Source organism: Bos javanicus, chromosome 13 (assembly GCF_032452875.1).
Source record: "Bos javanicus breed banteng chromosome 13, ARS-OSU_banteng_1.0, whole genome shotgun sequence".
Lineage (NCBI taxonomy): Eukaryota > Metazoa > Chordata > Mammalia > Artiodactyla > Bovidae > Bos > Bos javanicus.
In genome coordinates this window covers 62,177,213-62,198,106 of record NC_083880.1, presented here as the reverse complement: position 1 = coordinate 62,198,106, position 20,894 = coordinate 62,177,213, and the positions used below count along the sequence as shown (strand labels likewise).

The window sequence follows — 20,894 nt, the reverse complement described above, 5'->3', positions numbered from 1 at the left end:
GCATGGGTCCCTAGCCTCCCCTCCCCACCCCACAGTCACCTCGACTCTGGTCCTCCTCTCCTCGGTCCTTGCCGTTGTTGTAACAATTTGTCTTGAGGCGCTTGGGTGGGGGGCAGTAGTCAGAGGTGGCTGAGTCGTCAGCTGTGCGTCTCCGCGTCTTATTCTCTGTGAAAGGTGAGAAGGCAGCCGCGGCTGGGTGGGAGGAGGGTGCTGGGAGCACAGGACCCTGTGTGCTAGGCCTGGGTGCCAGCTGCATCTGGCTGTGACCCGCTGGGTGTCACATGGCCCCTCTTTGGACAACTTGGATGAGGACGACGTTATCTGAAACTCACGTGCCTGACCCACGTACAGGGCCTTAAACAGCTATAGATGCAAAATGCATCCACCAGATCCAGCTCAGTCTACAGATGCCACCAACTCTGCCTGAGATCTCTGATAAGCTGAAAGCCACAGGAAGCTACTGAGAACAGCAATCTCTCACCATTGTGACTGAGGGACTGTGTTTTAATTTAATTCCGATGCACATTTTAAAACTTTTGATAGATCCCATTAACTAGTCCATTGGGAACAAGCTGGACATTGGTGAAAACACCAATCAACTGTTTGTAATGAACACTTAGTGTCCCAATTGAGATGTTCTAAGACACTTAAAGCAAGATATTGAAAAGAGGACTATCATTTTTTGTATTAAATGCTGGGAACAGATTAAGTGTATGATCAATATTAATTTAAGCTTTTTGATGTGGCTGCCAATAAATACTGAATTATGTTAGGTGGCTACTGTTTTTATTTCTATAAATTCTATTTTTATTCAATCTACACAGAATAATCTATTAAGGGACATGGTTTAATTTGACTCTGTCCCTGGGAGAGAAAATTACACAGCCATTAATAAGGACACTTTAGTGAAAAAATGACATTTTACAGTGCTTATACCATAAATATTGAGAAATGAAGGGAAAGTAGAAATCCAACCAGTGTACAGGAAGAGCTGGAAGGATGTGCACACCCAACCCCAGTCACCTGGAAGGCAGTCGTGAGGGCTGGAGGGAAGGGGAAGGTGAGAGTTCAGGGTGACTTTTCAACAGATTTGATTCTTTTGGGGGTACTTTATGTGCAAACAGATTGAAAGAAAGTGCAGAGAAAAGAGGGCATAGTCAAAAGATGGTGAATGAATACCGTGTTTCCTGGCTTCTAAGTTCCTACTGCCTGTACGACGAACCTTCGATTTATTAACCACTTTTTGCGGGGGAGGGACAAAACAGAACAGAAAACACTGCGTTAAATGGAAGGATGAGAAGACATTCTGGATTTCTGGAGAGAAACAGAAAAGCAGCTGTCTAAACACGGAGGAACTGCAATATTGGTCAACTTGAGGATGAATGGTGCCCCTTTCTAAATGGAGGTGACCTAGATTTTGGTTGTTTTGAGGGATTTTTTTTTAACACTTTCCTAGTTTTCTCCAATATTAAGGGCTTAATTTCTTCCCCTTAAAAAAAATAAATAAATAAGGTGCTAGTGTACATTCCGCCTTGACGGTTTACTGATCTGTTCTGAAACAGATTCAATCTCAATTATCTGTACTTGACCATTTAGCAGGAAAAGCGGCCAGTGAAACTAGAAATGTTTGGGCTGTTTTTTGGGAAAAAACTAACTAGTCAGCCAGGGAAAACTGACTGCTGGAAAGCCGGGGTGAGGTGAGAGGCAGCAGGCATGGCTGCACCACCCAAGGGTGCTCTCACCAGCAGTGTGGCATGGGTGTGCCACAGGGCATCATTCATACCTGGTTGCTTGTTGTTAGGTTTGAGACCCTCGACCCCAGTGGGCTTAAAGCCTCCATGGGCCCACTCCAACATGGGCTTCAGCTGATCCTCCAGTGAGTCTCCAGGGCTGCTGGGGAACATCTTGCCAGCCCGGATCCTGGCTTTCTGCCGAGACAGAGATAGAATCTGATAAATAGGCGGGATGGGTATTTGCCTGGCTTGCCCCACCCAGGGACTCCCCTTGCTGGGGCCTCATTCCCCTTCGCACTGGGCCCTTTCATAGCCAGACAGCTGTCCTGAGCTGTGGTATGTGACAGGGAGGGAGGAGCAGGGACAGGCCACGAAGGAGCGTTCAGTCTCCCCACAGAGGCACCAAATGTGATCTCTTCCCTGTAGAGAACTGGAGTGGTCAGGTCAGATCAGTCAGCATTGTCTCATGGGCTCTGAGAAAGCTCCAAGTTATTAATGAAGGTGTGGCGGTGAAGGCTTAATGTCTAACTAAGCCTAGTGCTTGGTCTCACACATGCTGGACAGATGACACTAATCACTGCAAACCCAACTGAAGGTAGAGGACGGACAGAGCCTGACGGGTCCCGTGGACAAGGGGAGGAAGCAGCTGACCTCAGCAGCTGCATAGTCTTGGCCTTTTGAACCACAAGCTCTGCAAAAGCTTGCTCACTAATGCTAATATCGCTGCTCACTAATGCTGATACTGCCTCCTACTTCCCAGGGGTCCTCCTTCCTCATTCAGAGGGCAATTCAGACAGACATCAGCGGGGCACTGGGAAATTATGGACAGTCTCAAACCCCTTCCTTCCCTTCTCAGCATAGCCTATTAGACCGCTATCTTTTAACCTCCTCCCTCTGGTTGCCCAGGTCCCCTCTGAGTCATTCTTGGCCACACTGTGGATTGAATTGGCTTTCTGTATGTTCCTTCAGCCACCCACTGCCAAGTTACCTCCAGAGCATGGTACATGGCCTTCCTGTAAGAGACCAGCTTATTGAAGGTCGCCAAGTTAAAGTGCTGGCTGAACAATCCCAATGCCACCAACTTATCTGCTGGAATCTAGAAGAGAAAGTTATCATCAACCTCCACCCACAGCCTGTATCTGGGGTACCCTGGGTTTCTAATGAGTTTATCTCTGAGGATCAAGTTCACAGATATTTTAAGAGCAAATGACCTAAATAGTCCCTGGTGTGGCCCCCTTGCAGCTCAGTTTTACAATTTTCCATGGATGCTCCAACTTTCAAAGGGTTTGGTACATGTTCTTACCTCCTTCCTAAGCATAACAAATAGCTATGACTACTATTTACTATTTATTTCAGCCATTTATTAAGTAAGCTAAGGGATGGGATTAGAGAATAGTACATGGCACAGAGTTAAGCTCTTTTTAGTAATTATGATTTGTTGATACATGAATTACACTGGGGCTAACGATGTAAAAGTCTCATTCCCACGTCCCCAGGTCATGCATGAACCATTCAGGCCGCCAATGAGATGAAACTGGGCATTCAGGTTTCAGAGCTCAAGTGACATGTAATGTCTCATTCTCCCCAGTGATGGCACTCATGATCACCTCTATTTACATTTCTAAGCCTGATCACCCATAGGGGTGTCATCCCCACTGATGAAAAGAAACTGCGGTTCAACAGTTGTGCATGGAAATGCAGGTGCCATCGCAAGGCCAAACTGTTTCAATACAGCCTACAGCCTAAGCACCAGGCCCCATATTGCAATCACACCCTGTAATGCTAAGACAACAGCATCTTACTAGAATCAGATACGGTTATGCTAAGCACATTTTATGTCACTCGCCAAAGAAATTACAAACCCTCCATGTTTCTTTTCATTTCATTTCACACAAGTCATTGCCCACTTTCTTATAATTAGATGCTTCTGGGGGCGCACAGGCCCCAGATATTTGTCCTTTGGCGCCCCCTGCTGGCCAGGGAGGACCTCTACATGTGAACTCTCCCTATCCCGGAGACTCCAGGTCATATACTATTGTTACCCTTTGAGAACATTGTTGCTAATGGGAAAGATCCAATGAGAAAATCAGAGTCTCAACTTACTAGCTGGTTCTTCATTCTCAAACCTGCCTCCATCCCTGCCAACCTGCCAACTTGTTCCTCACCTAACCTCTGAACACACTGGATGTTCCTCACCTAACCTCTGGACACACTTTAGCTCTGGATGAGCTAAATACAACATCACAGGAAAAGTATTGTTCCTTGCATTCTAATCAAAACCTGGAGTCTAAGAAGATGTCTTCAAAGGTGGAAGAATCAAATCAACCTGATTCACCCCCAACACAGATTCTCAATAAGAAAGATGAGCTTTAAATGGCTAATATCAAAATCAAGAAATGCTGAAATCTCCAAAGAACTTTCATAACTGTCACCAAGCAACCCTGGATTCATCTCTAAGCCCAGCCAGGGATGTCCTGGCCCCCAGGGCTAAATGATAAGTCAGAGACCCCTCTCTTCTTCTTTCAGGCTTCTCAAATGGAATACTTTGAGAGTATTTTCCCAGGTGGCCACTCTTACCCCTCAGAACCTATACTGGTGACTCTGCCACAGAGAAATAAACTGGAGGCCAAGTCACCATGGATCAGAGCTCTGGGCCGGTATGAGCCCCTGGACACACGGAGTCACTGAGCCACATCCATCGCAGAGAGCAGGCTGTTATGTTAAAGGGCAACTGTAAAAGTAAGGGAAGGAAACCCTGGCTCTGTCCATAAGCCCATTAAGTAAGGCCCATCTCATCCTGGACTCACCTCGGAGAACTTGCCATCACCAAACCACTGGACCCACCGCATGCCAGACATTGCCTGCCGCTTGGAGGTGGCCTTCCAGGACACCACCATGGCAGGCCACCAGGAGAAACCCTTGATCTTTCCCCACACAAGATCTCCTATTCCAAACTCCTTCCCATCCTGCAAGAAGAAAAACCACATGAACAAAATTGCAATGAGACAGACTGGTTGGACGGAGGAAAAACCTTCCCTGTCCCACCAACCCTGATGGCCATTGCCTTAAGAGTCCAGCACAGGGCTTCCTGCAAGTGCAGGCAGAGTTCCTCAGGAAATTCCCTACCCCCGCCAACACACTTCCTGGTTGAAAACTCAGGAGAATTGCTTGAAATAAGGAGCAGAGGATAGGCAGGTTTGGTTGCATGATAAGAACATGAGCTTTTATAGGTTGGATCTACAGTATGTCACCTGTAATATCTGACCAAGTATCTGGGAAACATGTTAAGCTGCCAAGTCAAAAAAAAACAAAAACAAAAAACTGAAAACTCATGGGAAGAATTGAGTAAAAATCCTGGATATTCCCACAGGCCATCAAATGGGATAGTACAAGTCGTTAGAATGTAAAAAAAAAAAAAATTTGGCCATTTGCACGTAAAAAGCTTGCTGTAAAAGGGAATCATGCAAGCTATTAAAATGCATAAGATTTACTCTGAAGTCATGTACTCGGAAAACAGATTTCTACACGGTATGTGTACATAGAGCAATACATATGTAGCAAAGCCTGAGTGAAGCCAACAAGCTCAACTGGTTGGTGATGAACAAAACCTGATGGGGTAGACACGAAAGTGGGGCAACTTCAGTTCCTCAGTTAAAGAAGCCAATCAAAAACTGCGTGTATATACAGATGATGAATAGAATTATCAAAAACTGCGTGTATATACACACATGATGAATAGAATTATGGATTATCTATGTATATACATTTCTAAGTACAAAATGTTCAGAAAAACTTAGGAGGGAAACTAATCTGGTGCCTGAGTCAATGTTGAGATAAGGATACAGGAAGGGACACTTGACAAATGGAAAACGCACTTGGAGAATGAATCAATTATTGTGATGTAAGTGACCAAAAGTCTTAAGTCATCTCTGGGTAACTTTTCGCTGTATTCAGCCCTTCCCAGCGGTACCTGATACTCAGTGCTGTCTGCATCTCTGCCGTCTGCGTCCAGCTGCGAGGACTCCATGCTCTCCTGCTGGCTGTCCTGGCCCAGGCGGGCGTAGGGCGTGCTGCTGCTCTGCGGCACCACATCCTCGTCTGTGAGGTCGATGGTGAGGTAGGGGCTGGCGGGGGACGGCCATGGCGTGCCTGCAGAGGATCCCGTCCTTCGCCTCAGGGACTGTGAACACAGGACGCATAGCATGGGCCACAGCAGACCGGGGCGGGGGGTGGCGACCAGAGGCAGAGGGGCACCCACTGCTTCTCAGTCAAGCAGAAGTGAAGCAGAGACATAAGGTAATGGAAGAGAGACCAACAGGGACAGTTTTCCAGGAACAAGTGAGTGTCCCTTAAGTGGGGAAAGAAACAACTTCCGGAAGAACAAGGACAGAATTAAGGACCAAGACAGGATAACAAGTGATGCGCAGAGAGGGCTTCCTGGTGCCTAGCCTTGCCGTAGGAGTTGAGAGTTGCTGTAACCCATGGGGTTGGCTCTAGAAGAGTCACTGAAGATACTAAGGAGACAAGACAGTTCTGAAATCAGTGGTTTGAGCTTATTCTGAGGAAGTGTAAGGACCCAGTCCACAGGGAATTCTTGCACTTCCCACCAGGGTTCTGTCTAGGGTTTAGGCCAGGAGAGAAGTCATCAGGCTTAGGAAGAGCTTAGCTAGCTCCCAGGAGAGAAAGGAAAGGCAGGAACCTGAAAGGGAGAGGAGGGTGAAGAAAGGAAGCAGGTTATATAAAGAGCAGCCACTTGGTGTGGTGAGAGGGGCAGAGCTTCCAGTTAAGAGACTGGGCGGGGGGTAGGGATCTGAGCATCCGGGGAACCAACCCTGGTAGTTGAGAACGCCACGGGGGATTCATCCACGTGGTTGCGGCCCTGCCGGCCTCGGGTGGAACATAGGGAGGGCCTGTGCCTCTCCCGGGTGGAGGTACTGCTGTTATTTCGGGTTCGGACCTGGAAGCAGGAGAGGACAAGCACAAGGCCTTTGGTGAATGGAGGCTGGAGGCTCAGCCCGAGGGCCCAGAGATCAACGCTTGAGAGGCCGCCTCAGGCCAACAGGAGTGAAGGCGGTGGTTGAGTCACTCTGGTCTAACTTCCCACCCCTGAATTCCCTAGTGCGAGTGGAATAAGGGGGCAGTGTGGCTGGCAGGGCTGCCTGACAATCCACAGCAGGTCCTACTTGGCCTGGTACAGCTGAAACTGGCACCTGCAAACTGAACTGACAAAATCCACGTTTATTCCCAAAGACTTCTTTCCTGCAAGCATTATTACAATTGTTGCATTCTTCAAGATAGATGAGAACTCCCTTAGGCTTTCTTCTCAAAATGGCATGAACTTGAGTGTTGCAGACCGTGTTCAAATCCTGCACGCAAGAAGTTAATGCTTAACCATGGGTAAACTACTGGCATTTTCTGTCATCTGTGAAAACAGGATGATAGACATCATGTGCTGCATAGGATTATCAGTGGCATATGCCACGGTCACCAAGTGTCAGTCTGCTTCCTAACAGCAGGCTGGGTGACCGTGAGCAATAACTGCCTTCTCATTTCCAGACATTTTAGTCATAGAATCCACCTACGGAAGCAACTTGGTCCCAAAGGTAACTGGCTGGCCTGGAGTCAGCCACCTGTAAACTGTACCCCTGGGCACTTCTTAGAATGCTCCCCAGAAAAGTAGAGAACTGCCATGTGAAAACCATCTCAATCATAATTAATGAGGTTTGCTGTCATTTTCCAATTTCAGGACATTTGTTCAAAGTTCCTCCAGGGAGATCCTAGACAAGGCTTTTAATGCAGGCACGTGGTGTGCTTGAAGTGCCTCAGCTCAGGGGTAGACACTTACAGCTGGGCTTTCAGACCGAGTCCTGGTTTCTCGGAAGAGCTTTGGCATCACTGGAGTGTCGGAGCCATCCCCGTCTTCTCCCTCGCCATCTCCATCACCCGTCAGGTCCTTTATAAATGAAAAAGTATTAATTTTAGATGTCATATAACCAAGATAGTTTAAAAATGAAGAGTCAGTCATATTGAAAACAATATTGGTCTGAGTGACTTTAAAAGATCTGCAACCTCATATTGTTCAAAAGATTTTACAGGTATGAGCACAAAAGGCTTCAGATGCCCTTTGCATTGACACCTTTTCTTTGGTTTTCTAATTCCACTGGGGTTTCTCCTGCATTCAAAATCATGATTTCATGGTTAGACTAACTTGCCATGCCCAGCAGGGAGACCTGGTCAATTTCCACAATTCACAGCATCTGGGGGAAACAGGCTTGAGGAAGATGCTTCCTGATACAGTGACCCAGAAGAAATGGCACGAGTCCTGTGTCGAATACACATCCCATGCTGCACACTGAACTCAACAAAACTCAGCACGAGAGCCAGAGAGGTGGGGAGTGGTCCGATGTCTGGCCAGCGTGTTAAGAACCTGACTTTTCCTTTGCCAACTAAGGTCTTGAGTGGGTCCATTCCTCTCTTTAAAACTGGCACAATGGTTCTTCCCTTATAGCACAACAGAGTTATAGTAAGAATCAAGTAATGCATGCTTGCCAACGCAAGGCACAGAGGAGGTTCCAAGAGATCAGAACAGCTGTTCTGAGCCTGTTCCAGTGCTGTCCCTACCCGGTCCCCTCAGCTCCTGATCCTCATTATCTGGGTGCGCACCTGTGGTCCTCCATAAGGACAAGACAAGCCGTATGAGGGGGAGTTTTCATTGTCTACAACTTTCAACTGTGACTTTGTCCCCAGTGCCTGATAATGACCTGAATTAACAAAACTCTAATATGATTCATAGGAAAACAGAAGACATAAATAGCGTCATGAGTAAAAAAAACACGGAAAAGCTACAAGTTGGAAAAAAACTAATCAAGTAGAAACCCTGACATTGCAACACTGGTAAAAGATACTTCAATGATTGTTAAAAATCCCCTAATAAGGCAGGCAAGTTCTTTCCAAAAGGAAAAAAAAAATCCTTGAGGCCACAGGGCCACACAGTCTTACTATCAAACCAGACACAGGTATATTACAAGCAATAAAATCATACATTTATTTTCCTCATGAATAGATGTTAAATTCTAAAATAGATCCAATTCAAAACATACCATGAGCAAGCTGGATTCCTTTCAGGGATAAAAAAAAAAATCTTGTTACAGTAGAAATTTATCAGTTCAATTGATCATCCAGATTGAGAAAAACATTCATTTCAAAAACTCAGCATGTGAGAGCAGCAAATGCCATTCTAAGTGAGGTTGTTCTAAGTCTTCTGTGTACCTAGCAGTGTTCAAATTCCTCATTCAGCAAGTATTTGCTGGCCATCAGTTTAAGTGAGCCTCAGGTCCCCTACTTAATATGCAAACCATAGAGTTCCCCTGAATCCCAGAAATGTGACCACAGAACCAGTACCTGAGTATAACTTAGCAGGCTGGAGACCTCCCTCTTGGACAGTCGTGAGCTTGATCTGCGGCCTGGAAGGAGGAACCGGAGTCTGTTGCAAAGAAGGGGCTCTCCTGGTCTCCCTAAACCCACTGACATCCTCAGGGGTTAAATCCTAGCCCTTGAACAGTTCCTTCCTATGCTGCCCAAATCAGTGGCCACTAACTCCACTAAAGGAGCAACCCAGTGCCTGCCATCGCAGCCACATTAAGTACTCATGTGTGGCTCCTCACGGTCATGTGAACAATGCAGAAAGAGAACACTTTCAGCCTCTAGAAAGTTCTATGGGAAGGTGTAACTTGAAGAGTTCTCTTGACAGCAGGATGAGACAATACAGGGGTTTCCAAACCAGCTGGGCCAGAAAATCTCAGCAGGGAGGGTCCCAGGTGATGTGAGCAGCAGAGGAGAGGGGAAGAGAGAGGGTGGGACTGGCAGCAAGCCTGATATGCTCACTGCCTCTATTTCTTCCCAGAAAAATGACAGGCCCAGCTGCAAGGGGAGAGGGTGTCCCCTCAGAAGTGTACCTATGCTGTGCCCACCCCCTTGTCTGGAACAGAAGGGCTCATTGGCTTGGGGTCACCTACTCTGTCCCAGCGGAGGTGCCAGGATAAAGGGAGCAGCTCTTCCCTTCCCTGAGGCTGGGGCAGGGGTCGTCAGAGCCCAGACTCCCACAGCTGCCTTGAGCCTGCTCAGGGGCCTGTGTCCCAGCTGTGGTCCACCGTGACCACCCTCCTCACCCCTCCTCCCCACGGGCCACGCCACCTCTGCCACCTCTGCCACCTCGGATCTCAGGGGTGCTGATAGCCTCCAGGATCGGGGGTGAGGGTGCGTCCTTGGAGTCGGAAGACTGGTCGCTGCAGCCCCCGTTGGTGAGGACGGAGTCTTCCCTCCTGCTGGCGTCCTCCTCTCCATTGAGTTGCCTGGTGTCTCCCTTCATTGTTTCCTGTAGGAAGGCCAGAGTGAGGAGGGTAGCAGAGATGCAAGGGTGGCTGGGGGGAGTGTGCCCCCAAACCTCTGCCAATGTCACCAAGTCCTCAGGCCAAGAGAGGGCCTGGGAGTGGTTCTCAGGACCCCACCCAGGCCGCCCCCCATAGCCTGCCCCCCTCACCAAACTCGGAGGCTCAGGACTTGGTTCCATGTGGCCACTCGACCCGAAGGCTCAGAAGCCAGCACCCAGGACAGAGGAGGGGGCTGGGCCGTGGTCTGAGGCTCAGGCTGCTCTGTGCAATTAGCCGGCCACTTCAAACAATGCCATCTAAGGCCGGCCTGCCTGCCGCCAGCCTTGGTCCCCTCTGCCCCTGGCGCGCTCTCCCTGCCCAGTCTCTGCAGGGCCTCGGGAAGTCAGTGCATTATTTTCCCTCCTGACCCCTTTGTTTGCTCTCTCCCTTCCCCTCAATCTCCAGGTCCTCTTCCCACCGTCCCCTCCTCCCCCACAGAACAGCTTCTCTCTTCTCCATGGCAGCACAAGCCCCGCCCCATCACAACCTCGGGGGCCCATTGGTCTGCAAGCCTGTCGCTCACTCTCCTCCTCCCTTACCAGCTGGGGCTCAGAGTCCCAAGTTCCCAAGAAGGGAACGAATGGAGGAGACACAGGGGGAAGGACTGGGACGGGTTAACCAGGGACATGTTCCTCATCTGCTCCAACCCCACCCCACCTCTGGGCCTTTGCCTCCCCATCCCTGCCCACCCTGGTAACTGCATCATCACTAGGCTATTAAGCTAAGACCAGCTCCAGCCAGGGTCTTCAGGCATGCATTGGAGGGCTGTGTGACCTTTGACCTGGCCCTACTGCCTGCAACATTGGCCTCAAGAACATGTACCTTACTCTCATTTATTCCTCTTAATGTGATGTGGGCCCATTTTATAGAACAGGAAAACTAACCCACAGACCTGGTCAATCTTCAACATCAAAAATAAAAACCTCACATGTAAGAGGAAGGGTGAAGCCCCAAATGGAGGTTAAGTATTTGGTGCCACAGGAACCCTGCTTGTGAAGTTTCCCCAGCAAACAGCTGCCTATGGGCGCTGAGCACTCCTGGTCCGTGTTCCCTATCATGGGAGACAGACTCACCACATAGTACCCAATGACCCAAGCAAGCCTCCCAGGGTACCTTCTAGAAGCTGCCTATGGGCGCTGAGCACTCCTGGTCCGTGTTCCCTATCATGGGAGACGGACTCACCACATAGTACCCAATGACCCAAGCAAGCCTCCCAGGGTACCTTCTAGAAGCGTCATCTAGGTTACAGGGCTGTGAGCTGCAGTGGGGATGCTGCCAGCACACCCACCAGGGGGCGCTGTGGGGTTCAGTGATTAACTTCTCATCGCACCCCCCCCACCCCCCCAAACCCCCAATCCCGGCAGGTATGCAATGTCCTATGGATTCTTAATTCCACCCTGGGCATCAGTCCATCCCCCAGGTGTGGGTGTGTGATAAGTAGACCTCTGATGCTCCCCACAAGGCAGAGGGACCATGGAATCATGCTGCAGAATTCTCAGGCACTTACTAAATCAGAATCAACATTTGCACAGGATCCCTGGGTAATCAATATGCAAGTTAAAGAAACACTGTCTTGGAATTCCCTGGCAGTCCAGTGGTTAGTTATTTCACTGTGGAGCCCAGGGTTTGACCAAGATTCTGCAAGCTGGATTCTGAGCAGTTCGATGAAAAGGAGGAAAAAAAAAAAAAATACTGCCTGGGTCACAAATGCATACACTGATACAGAGCATTTAACTAAGCCACGTGGTCCAGAGTGTGCAGGTTCACAGCTCCCAGTGTATTTTCTCTCAATACGTATTAAGGAATCTCACCAGCCCCAAGGAAAAGAAGGAATGCCTAACCCAGCCTAATTAGCGGCTTCTCTAGCCCTTTTACTCTCAAGCCCTGACCCGGAAGAACAGGTTATCTGACCCCACGGCCAGTTCCTGTGAGTCCAAGTGGCCAGTATCTCAGGAAAACTGCTGGAGTGTGGTTCAGAGTAATCATTAATTTCCAGTGTTTTGCCTCAGGCCAGACTAGTGAACTAGGTAACCTGGATGGCCTGGCAGAGGGTGGGAGACTTGGCCATGGGGTACATGACACCAGGAGGTTCCCCGGGAGCTCTGGGGAGGGGAGAGGGGTAGACTGAAGACAGTCAGGAGGGGGTAGCAGGTCAGAGGCTGAAATCAAGGGACAAGGCTTCCTTCCCTCTTATGCGGGGCTCAGAGTTCCCTCAGACAGTCCCCACCTGGGTCAAAAGGAATCTCTCTCCTAGACAGACCCATTTGGAGCCTGCAGCCCAAAGCAGACAATGATTAACTATGACTAACCACCTCAGGCTTCCCTGGGGCCTCAGCAGTGCCAACTTGTCTGCCAGCCTGCTAGAGGGATGTGAGCAGAGCTCCTTCCCAAAGCCAGATCTCAACAGTCAGGAAAAATTCTGCCCCTAGAAAAATTCTGCCCACAGGGACTGGAGGAAGATTTCAGGGAAGGAAACCAACCTGCTGTATGACCAACTACCTGGGTGCCCTGGGGTGAGCTAGGTAGGTAAAATAGTCTTACTTCCAGTGGCATCATTCAATGTGATTTCATTACAAGTTCCTTCCCTGTAGTTTTCACCACCCAGAATTTGCAATGACAGATTCCTGGGTTGGGAAGATCAGCTGGAGAAGGGCTAGGCTGCCCACTCCAGTATTCTTGGGCTTCCCTGGTGGCTCAGCTGCTAAAGAATCCACCTGCAATGCGGGAGACCTGGGTTCAATCCCTGGGTTGGGAAGATCTCCTGGAATAGGGAGCCAACTACCCACGCCAGTATTCTGACTCTGAGAATTCCATGGACTGTATAATCCATGGGGTCACAAAGAGTCGGATACGGCTGTGCAACTTTCACTTTCACTTCACTAGTTACAACACACACACACCAGAGTCCAGAACTGGCAAGATTTAAAGATGCCCAGCTCGGTTCCTCGACATTTTACACACATTATATTTCCTCCACATTATACACATGACCCAAACAGCTGCAGGCATGTGCTACTGTTAGGCCCTCAACTTAGAAGCCCTATCACGTATTCAGATTTCAGAAACCACAGGTAAAACAAGGAGGGCTTCTCTCAAAGGCTTCCTCATGAAGATCCACACATCTTGATCACTTTTCTCAGTATTTACTACCATATGCCAGGCACCCTTGTGCTTTACCTGTATGAATTCACTTAATCCTTACATACCATTAATGTTATCCCTGTATAACAGATGAGCAAACTGAGGTTAGGCAACATAGTTTGTACTCACTTAAAAGAATGCTCCCAGGGAACTTAAACAAGAAGGCGTGAATTTTAACTACCTGCTTTTGGCAACAGGAAGATCTTAGCACTAGGGATTGGTTTGTAATGGTAGATAATACATCTCCCTCATTAAGTTGTTTGGTTTCTAATGAGTCAAAATTGGCATTTCCCAGATAATGTGGCCCCCAGCACAAGCCAGCTCCTTTATCTAGAGCGATCCCAATCCTGAGCAGTGGCATCTTCCCCAGGGATTTTCCCAGAGGGGCTGACATACCAGCTCCAGAACACTTGCCACTTGGCTGTTAGCATGTCCCAGGCCCCTCCTGTCTGCTAAAGCCAGAACTGACACCTCTTAACCCCCACCCCAACCCGAGGCAAGTCCTCTCATCAACCTGCTCTCAACAGGCTCAAATGAATTAAGTCACCCAGCAAAGTGGCAGTGCCAAACTCATGCCCAGGCAATCCAGGGCACGTGCCTGGAACTGTTGTGCCTGAGATGAGTTATGAACAATGCACCATTCGTTCCAGGAGCTTCGGGAGCTGTATGGCTGAGGGACTTACACCAGCTGTTCACCTTCACAGGAGGTGGTGGTCCAACCTCGAGATGCAGGTGAACTCTGACCCTTTCCCAGAGGCTGGGGTCCAGCACGTGACTTCGGGATGGTCAGCGGTGCTGGGTGGGCTCACAGGCAAGGTTCCCCCTGCAAGACCCTGCCTCATTAGTGCAGGATGCTTGTGTCCTGACTGAACCAGGTCAGACGTGTCCAAATGCAATGTGGCAGACAGAAGGGTGGGTGGCACCCCCAATTAGACTCAGGGAGGAGGCGGCCCAGGGACTCCCCGCAACCCAGCTATAAACCTGAGAAGTAACGTCATTCATTTCCTCCAGGCTGGTACCAGCAGCAGAACTATTTCCTGGCACCCTGTAAATGTTAATTGCATTAATTAAACTTCCAGTGCAGGAAGGGGGTGATGGTGGGCCTGATGGCAAGGTTAGCAGGGGAGGACCTTGGGCATCCCTGACCGACTCTGTCCACCCAGGGTTTAGAGATTTGTAAAGCAAAAGAGGGAGAGGGTGAAAGACATTCCCACCTCCCCTATTTAAAAAGTTCCTCCTTGGCCTGTGGGAGGGGAATCGACTCCTGACTCCTCCCCTTGAACTGCTCAAGTATTCTTAGCTGTTTCCCAAAATGGCTGAGCTAGAGCACTCAGCATGTACCACAGAAGAGTTAGTCACTCTTATGATCCCCATTCTGTAGATGGGGAAACAAGCTCAGAGGAAACAGATAAGCAGTTTCCTTGATGAGGTTCCCAGAGTGACTGAGTGATGGAGACTGAGGCCTTAGTCCAGGGGGCAGATCTTAAAGACATCATAAAACAATGCAGTAAGCACAGTTTTTAAGTTTAAACAGTTTAAAAAGTTTACGGCCGGGGAGGGACAGCTCACCCGGGTGAGTGAAGAGAAGGGAGGCAGTGGACACAGTACAGACAAAGTCAAGGAGGACGAAACAGCTGTCCCCCTGGCTGGGGACAGAGCACAGGGTCCCAGTTCCCTATGCCTGATCAGGAATCTCCAGTGAATTCCATAAAAAAGATCAGGTTCACAGGGAAACGGGAAGAAAATGTCCTCCTTGTCCTTCTCAAGCCTCAGTCATACAGCCTAGGCAATAAGTGACCTCATCTAATTCCCTAGGTGGTTGGTGCTACAGATCCCAAAGCAGATGGCAAAACCTTAAAACCTGGAGATTACACAGTCTCGTGTGCTGTCGTGCCAGATTTCCCAGCTTAGGCTCACAAAGGGATGCATCCCTTCATCCATGATGACTCAAGTTTGGAGAATTTTTCAGTGCCTCTGGGTCATGGCTACATGCACCACTGTCATTGTGCGATAATAGTTCGTCCTGGGCACATTTATCAGAATCTTAGTAAGGACTGACTCCAGTAGTCAGTCTGGGCAAGTATGAGAAAAGCTGGCTATGAAGATGTTCCAGTAGTCAGTCTGGGCAAGTATGAGAGAAGCTGGCTATGAAGATGTTCCTTGCAACATTGCTCATTAATAGCAAAATTATAGAGAAACATTGGTACATCTGGATATTTGTCAATAGACTGCAATAAAATTATATACCATTACCTTCTAGATAATTTACAGGAAAACCTAGGAACTTACAGAAAGATCTGAAATGAGAGCTTCAACTGGAGTTTGGAGTCAAACTTTTTACCCTATGGAAACAAGTTGCAAGCAACTAGTCCCTTCTGCCTAAAAGTTATTTGAGAAGCCCTAGGAAGGTCATGCAGATTAAGACAGGGAACCCATGGGTCACCCAGAATGCCATGTGGGGCATCCTGAGGCTGAGGGTTTGGGAGCTGCTATACCCACTCCTGCGGCCTTGTTCCCCTAGGCAAAATCCAGCCAAAGTGTCCTCTGCCCTCTTCCCAGCAGGAATGGAGAAAGGAGACCACTATTCTCAAAGTCACTCCCTCAGCTCTGCCCCTCGCAGCAGCCTGCACCTGTTGCTACTGCCATTGCCTAAAACCTCAGCCCATCTATATACCAATGCTGTGGGGATACTGATTCAGTATTGAAGATGGCAATCTGACAGTATGACCTCAAGTGCCAAGTGTCCATATCCTGTTATACAGGAATTCTACTGCTAGGAATCCACTCAGTGCAAAGTTCTTCCCAAAACCTGTGGGCAAGACTGGCACTGCCTTCATTGTCAAAGTAAAAGCTACCAACAAATGATCAATGGGAGACTGTCTAAATTACATGCAGCCACACTGGGGAGACCACTGAGAGGCAAAGAATAGGGCAGCTGGTTCTAGATGAAACCATGTAAAGTGAAAAAGTCCACCTAACAATACAATCGCGTTTAATAGGTTACTGTGTATATTAAGCCATGTTCCTCCAGCATTTTTTAACTTCTCAGCAAGGTAGCTTGTGGAAGAATAGACAACCATATCTATCCCCATGTGACTTTTACAATCAAAAAGTCAACTTTAAAATGTCACTTTTGAAAATGATCATTTAAGTTTAGTCAATCTGAAGTTTTTTGAATGGTATAAGGTAGAACGCTCAATTTTCTCCATAAGGAAAGTCAGACATACAATGACTAGTATGACCCAACTCTACCTCTTCTATATATGTCCCCTATACACATGGGATGTTTCTGGTTTCACTTCTCTTTTTGGTATTTAGCCCTTGACACCTCTTTTAATCATGATACATTAACAATAAATGCTCATATCTGCTTGGACACGCCTGCCAACCTTAAAGTTTCATTGATTTTCTCGATTTCACCCGTACCTGTATGCACATTTGCTCAGGACTGTCCATATCCTATTGCTGCCTCCCTGGTAACCTAGAAAATCCCTGAGGACAGCACCTGCCCATCCAGGCATCCCGCCTAACACTGCACATCTGTGTCCCAGGTGAGGCTTCCTTCCACTCACCTGCAGTATCTCCTCCGCTTCCAGTGCTTCAGCCACAGGACACCCAGGTTTGTCCAAGGCCTGCTTTGGTGTCACCCAGCACACATTCACACACCCCAGCACCATGCTGGCCGCTGGGAACATCCACCAGGAAGGCACCATCCCTTCTCCAGGAGCTGAAGGGCAGTGGAAGGCCCTGGCTCTGGCCCCAGCAGGCCCATTTGCAACTGGAAATAAATGCTGCTTAGGAAGCCCCATTAACCTCAGAAGGTGGAAGTACAGGAAAGGATAAAGAAATAGGTAGGTAATGACTTCTCCACCCAGGCTGCAACACAAGAGACCTGACTCAGGGGAAAAATTAATGCCAGACTGATAACTCCCCAGTCCCTTTTCTAGCTGCCAGACCTGTACCACTGGGCAGGGCATTGGACGATCCCTCTGCTCCAGGGAATGGGGAATAAGACATACCAATATCAGAGAGCTACCTTCAGATTTTGGGAGACCCAGAGACAAGTTCCAGTCCATGTCCCACACAGTAAGCCTCCAGTTTTAAATCCTTCTGAATACAGAGGTACAGTTCAAAACTAAAATATGAAAAACAAAAACAGTAAAAAAAAAAAAAAAAGACACTCAGAAATATTGGATGGAGCTCTACACACTAAAATTAAAACAAGGGGATAAAGGATGTGTCCAAAAACAAGATGAAGACACCATTACAAGTGAAATTCTTAAGACAGGAACCCTTCAAAGCACAAAAGCTGAGGACACCAGAAAGCAGAACTAAGGACAAATTGACCAGGCCAGGAGGTGCCGCATCTGATGAGTTGTACAGAGTACAAAAAACAAGGGGTGTAATAGCTCAAGGAAATTTATTCCCTCAACTTTAGGGTAGGAACCCTCAGTGACACTGAGCCCTTCTCCTCCAGTACCAGCTCCTCATACACACCTGGTCAGCATCATCTGTCCCCGAGAGGAAATTAATTGGTTAAGAACATTTCCCCACAACCTCTCCCACCCATCAATTCTTAACAAGGCATTTCTAATTTCCTGCTCATAATTTCTCAATGACTAATGCTCTACCCACAAATTTCATAGACTATCAAAGGCCATTGAGACAGAAGCCCTACTGCTACTACTAAAGTCCGTACTCTCTCTAGAGCCACTGAAATGAGAAACCCACACACCACCAACTAGAGAAGACTGCCTGCTTGCCACAATAGAGAAAAGCCCACACAGCAAGGACCCAGAACAACCAAAAATAAAATTTATATATATATATATATGAAGGAGAAAAAATTACTCTGAAAAGAGAAAAACCTCTGCAGGTGAAGTTATTTAGAAAAATGTGGTCAGGCTGAGCTGGGCAATGAGCAGAGGCCAATGGTTCTGTAAAAGGTCCTCCCATCCACGTGGGGAGCTGGCCCCAGATGACCAGTGCACTGGGAAACCTCGCCAATGGAGGGCCTTTCCTCACCACACTGCACTTGCCCTGGCTTCTTGTCTTTTTGCTTAGGATGGACTGCTGCTCCTCTCTACGCTTTCTCCACTTCTAGAAGAAACTGAAAGGGCCCCCAAATGAAAGTAAAACATTGATTACCTTGGGCCTGTGAGATTACAGGCCATGATCTGTTTTTTCTTTGCATCTGAACATGGCAAATTTGATTTTCATTTGTATCAAACACAATGGAAATCCTTTTGATAAAATACTCTAATTCCCTACACAAAACAGATCCTCCTCACTTTTTGCTTATTTCCTCAGGAATGCCAACTGTTTCAGCAAGTAAATAATGACCATTAGCCATCATCTCAATATTGACTACACAATGTGACATTTATTAAATCCTCATTATGTGCACTTTTTAATAGGATCTCAACTGACTTCAACATTCCCTTAACTGGCCAACAACGCATCCCCATTTTACAGATGGAGCAACTGAGGCTCAGGTCACTAGCTTATAAATGTAGTGAGTTGGATATAAATCCTGATTTGATTTGGCAGCCCAGGCTGCATGAGTATGTTGATTCCAGTGACTAACATGACCTACAACATACCAGACTTTTTACAATATCTCAGGGCCCCCACCTAACTTATTTTGAAAATGCCTAAGTCCTAAAAGGATTCCATTTCATCCTCCTACCAACTCTACTGGGGTATGTAAATCTTCACTCACTTTACATACAGGTATTAATCAGCACAGGGGCTCCACGGGCAGGCTCCCTCTGCATTTACCAGGCCACTTCCCTCCATCCACAGCCAGATACATCTGAACACCTGGACTCGGCTTTTTCCCTTTTAGCGGCAGATGTGAAAGTTCTGTAAAGCACTAATCATCAGGCTACCGAAGTACCTGCATCTCTCCGAGTTCCATCAGCGGCAAATTTTTGACCCTGTGAGAATATGAGCCCATCGTTTTACAAAGAGGGTGCTGACATGAGGAATTCTGTACTCCTGCAGCCCTAATCTGCCATGAAACTGGAAAAAAAAAAAAAACTAAACTAAAAACACCCTAAATTCATGATTTTAAAACTCAACACCAAGAGTGCGCCTGTACTTTTCTGGAGGGTTGGGGTAGAAGCACTTGCCATGGTGTCAGACCAAGCGGCCTTTCAGATTTAGCGTGGATCATCTTGGGTGAAATGGAAAAGTATCTGAGCCTGGAGGGACAGCAGGCAGGAGAGCTGGTCTGAGACAAAGGAGTTAGTTCCAGGGAAGTTTTTCTGGGAAGAACTTACCCAAACCCCCCATCAAGGAGCTTGGGGCTGTAGTATGAGAAAGGGAGACAGGCCCCTCTGGGTTGCAGGCCCCACATGGCAGGAGGAAAGGAAGGACAGGAAGCAGCCTCTGGCAGCCCCACCTCCCTGGCTCCTCCCCTTCACCCCCTGCAGCTCCCAAATACCCTCCTACCCTCCCTGCAAACTGCAGGGGTTGGAGGTAATGCTTATGGCTTTAAGGAGCAGGATGGAGCCAGCCCTAACCCCAGCCCCTTTGTCTCAGCCTTCTCCACCCTAACAGAGAAAAGTAAAGGCTCTCCCTTAGTTCTGCACCCTCAAGGCAGGTCCCAAACTTGGGTGGGGGTGTAAAAATGACCACAATCCATAAAACAAAAACCTGCTCCTTTCAAAAGGGAACAAAGGCACCCTTTCCTGCCAACTCCCAAATCGAGGACAATGATTTGGAAAACCTTCCATAGTTGAGAGGAGTACCTTGGTGGGAGGAAAGGAGAGGATGGCAGAGTTGGCCTGCATCCTCCCCAATTCTCATTAATGGCCACCCTAAAAAGAGGGGCTAATGGTTAATACAATACCATTCACTACCTGCTATACCAAGCACTAACGTATTGACTCCTAACCCAAGCCTAATGTGATAGGAATTATCGCATCATCTGAGGAACACAGAGGGTTAGAGTTTAAATTGTGTAAAACTGGTTTCCTTCTTACCCAACTTGGAGTTATTAGTATGACGGTTCCTATTTCACACATGTAATAAGGCACAGAGGGCCACAGATTAACATGGATAGACTTAAACACACGCCAAAGATCTATGCATCCCCCTTAAAGGAAGCAGCCTACTTATCCCACATGATAGATAAGGAGTGGCAAGACTTTATTGGGAGATTACTGTATGCCAGCCCTATAAAATAGGTAGCATCATCTCAAAGCTGGAAAAACCAAGTCTGCACCTGGGGATTCCAGTGGCTGGGGTGCAAGAAGTCACAGCAGTCCTGGTGGAGAACAGAGGCAGGTCAGTGTCCTGGATCCTGGAAATGTGGGCGCCAGCAGGGATCTGGCTCCCTAAAACAACTGCCACCAGTTCGCCAAAACTCACAGCATGCAGAAATCAGGAGGCAGAAAGTCACACATCATAACCTTGTCCTTAATTCTCTTTAATTCATATGCCTCTCAACTTGGGGTGGGGAAGCATTAGGGCCCAGTCAGCCTCTTTCCGCCCGGGAGGTAAGTGAAGGAGGCAGCGTGGACAACCTGGCCTGAGCCCAGAACTCCTGCAGCCCTTCCCTGCCACAGGTGAGTGACTCCAGCAG

General features: G+C 48.0%; 1 protein-coding gene across 6 annotated transcripts in view; it reads right to left on the bottom strand.

The window, feature by feature from the left end:
• DNMT3B (DNA methyltransferase 3 beta) overlaps positions 1-20,894 on the bottom strand; it is a 34,288-nt gene that overhangs the window by 12,061 nt on the left and 1,333 nt on the right. For 3 of the 6 annotated variants that reach the window (XM_061437254.1, XM_061437257.1, XM_061437259.1), the window contains exons 2-10: positions 9,927-10,107; positions 9,135-9,196; positions 7,579-7,686; positions 6,565-6,690; positions 5,704-5,913; positions 4,541-4,699; positions 2,722-2,829; positions 1,784-1,928; positions 40-165 (exon numbers count right to left, since the gene is read on the bottom strand). In XM_061437254.1, coding sequence (XP_061293238.1) covers positions 40-165; positions 1,784-1,928; positions 2,722-2,829; positions 4,541-4,699; positions 5,704-5,913; positions 6,565-6,690; positions 7,579-7,686; positions 9,135-9,196; positions 9,927-10,101 — 1,219 coding nt within the window. In that variant the 5' untranslated portion in view covers positions 10,102-10,107. The remainder of the gene's footprint in view (positions 1-39; positions 166-1,783; positions 1,929-2,721; positions 2,830-4,540; positions 4,700-5,703; positions 5,914-6,564; positions 6,691-7,578; positions 7,687-9,134; positions 9,197-9,926; positions 10,108-20,894) is intronic. The other 3 variants (XM_061437256.1, XM_061437258.1, XM_061437255.1) reach the window with 2 other exon arrangements.